The following is a 2,500-nucleotide window of genomic DNA, read 5'->3' on the forward strand; positions in this document are numbered from 1 at the left end:
TTGAAGATAATATAAAGGGCTGTGATTGTACGAGTTATTCCCTATAAAACTTGCACGCGATTATAATTTTCCTGTCGAATGTGTGCTAGTGACCGATGGCCGCATAAGTCATGGGACTAACCCACAATTAGGCCGCCCCTCCAGCGCCGCTCCGCTGATAGGCAGCCGGGACCTCGTACTGGAAATAATGTGCAGATTATATGATTTTATACATATGTATGCCTTTCTATCTCCCTCTCTATAAAAGAACTCGTACGCACGCGCACACACACACCTAACACACAACACACACACACACACACACACACACACACACACACACACACACACACACACGCACGCGCGCGTGCGCGCGCGCATTTATATAGGTATACACAACCTGTATATCTATCCGCACAACGATCCAGCCGTTTCATAAAATTCTATGCTATAAAATCACAGAGATTTATCGTCTCAATAACCTACAGTAAATCTCCATTCAACGAAGGAGGCAAATTTAGGCCCGACCGCGTGGGCCCCTTCCTTCTCCCCTTTTTGCCTGCACTGCGATAGTCTAGCAGCTGGCTCTAAGCGTTGCCCACGATGCTTTGCTGCTGCCTTCTGCCTCTTTGGCGTCGATTAAAGAACTTTATTTCCAGGTTTCTGACCCGGAGTCGAAATGTCGTGTGAAGCAACATTTATCAATTTTTTTTTTTTTTTTAGAATTTAATTTATCTCACTATCTCCACTTCTCTCTTTCTTTACTTGTTCTCTTTCTCTATTTTCGAGCCTGTTCTCCTAATGACGCCCCCCTTCCCCTATTGCAGACGGAGCACGGAGTAAACATGAGCACCTCCCGAGTGCGCGTGACAGCCTCCCGACGGCATCACGGCCAGCGCCTCACCTGCACCTCCCTCAACCCGCTGTTCCCCGCCTACCCCCTGAGCGACTCCATCCTGCTTAACGTCACTTGTAAGTATATTTTTTTGAGTGTGAAAGAAGAGAGTGTAGGTAAAAGAGAGATATAGGGGGGAAGAGAGGGAGAGGGAGAGAAAAAACTGACAGAGGCAGGGACAAAGTGAGACAGAGACAGAAAAAGCGAGCGAGCGAGCGAGCGAGAGAGAGAGAGAGAGAGAGAGAGAGAGAGAGAGAGAGAGAGAGAGAGAGAGAGAGAGAGAGAGAGAGAGAGAGAGAGAGGGAGAAGAGAGAGAGAGAGAGAGAGAGAGAGAGAGAGAGAGAGGAGAGAGAGAGAGAGAGAGAGAGAGAGAGAGAGAGAGAGAGAGAGAGAGAGAGAGAGAGAGAGAGAGAGAGAGAGAGAGAGAATAGATAACGTAACAGTTGGGATGCCAACTTCATTTTCAAGTTCAATTAGGGAGCCAGTCATCTCGGTCACCCTGACGCCGACAACCAGCTACATACACAGACTTCATCCGTTAAGAGTGAGAGTGTTAATATGCATAACAAAATATCCCTATCATTCTGTCTGATACCTCCTTCGTGCACCTCCATCCACTGCTATATAAGGAAATATCAGCTTCGGCCGAAATGATACCCGTAAAGTACCGTCATTTGGCTTAATGATAACTGTAAGTAACTCTAGTTTACCGAGAGCCCTTTTGTTGCTTTTTCCAATCTGTCTCGCAATAACGGTAAGTACTTCTACTCTAAATGACTTATTGTAGTAATCAAAAAGAAAAAAGAAGAAAAAAAATACAACCGACAACAAAAATGATTATGGATATTTAGATTTTCTCTACTCTGTTTCATTCTTTTCTCGAAAGTAGACAAATTCACGACAGTTAATTTGTTTCGGTCACAGGCAAGGGTAATATAGAATTCTATATTAGGATCTTTTTTACTCTTAATGACTACCATCCGCGGCATTTTCATTAAGTTTAATTTATTTCTTTGTTTCCTCAAGGGCTTCGCGCTCTCGTCCTTTGTCTGCCTCGCACGCCGCTCGCTTATAGCTATATTATTGTTATTATTATAATTGTTATTGTTATTATTATTATTATTATTATTGATGTTGTTATTATTATTATTGGTTTTATTATTATTATTATTATTATTATTATTGTTGTTGTTGTTGTTGTTGTTGTTGTTGCTATTATTATTATTGATATCATTATTATATAGTAGCAGCAACTACTACTACACTAGTAATACTACACGACAACAACAACAACAACTAATACTTCTGTCACTGCTACTACTACTGCTAGTTCTTCCTCATCTACTACTGCTACAACAATAGGTGTCCATAATACTATTACTACCACAATTTTGGTGGCTTTATTTCCTCTCTGTAGCAATGCCTACGCCTGAATTCCTGGCCTTGTTACTACGACTTGTTCCATTATATTGTTACTCTCTTTCTTTACTTCATCACTATTTTCATTCTTCCTTTTCTTCTATTTCTTCGTTTTGTTAATTGCTATTATAGTTATTATTGTTATAATAATAATACTAATAATAATATTCATAATAATGATAATGATAATAATAATAATAATGATAA

At 40.6% G+C, this 2,500-nt stretch overlaps 1 protein-coding gene across 1 annotated transcript in view; it reads left to right on the forward strand.

The window, feature by feature from the left end:
• The window catches only part of LOC125042460 (nephrin-like), a 38,836-nt gene that overhangs the window by 9,251 nt on the left and 27,085 nt on the right, over positions 1-2,500 (forward strand). Inside the window, exon 7 of the mRNA XM_047638095.1 lies at positions 807-951. Within this exon, the coding sequence (XP_047494051.1) occupies positions 807-951 (145 nt within the window). The remainder of the gene's footprint in view (positions 1-806; positions 952-2,500) is intronic.

Source organism: Penaeus chinensis, chromosome 32, assembly GCF_019202785.1.
Source record: "Penaeus chinensis breed Huanghai No. 1 chromosome 32, ASM1920278v2, whole genome shotgun sequence".
NCBI lineage: Eukaryota > Metazoa > Arthropoda > Malacostraca > Decapoda > Penaeidae > Penaeus > Penaeus chinensis.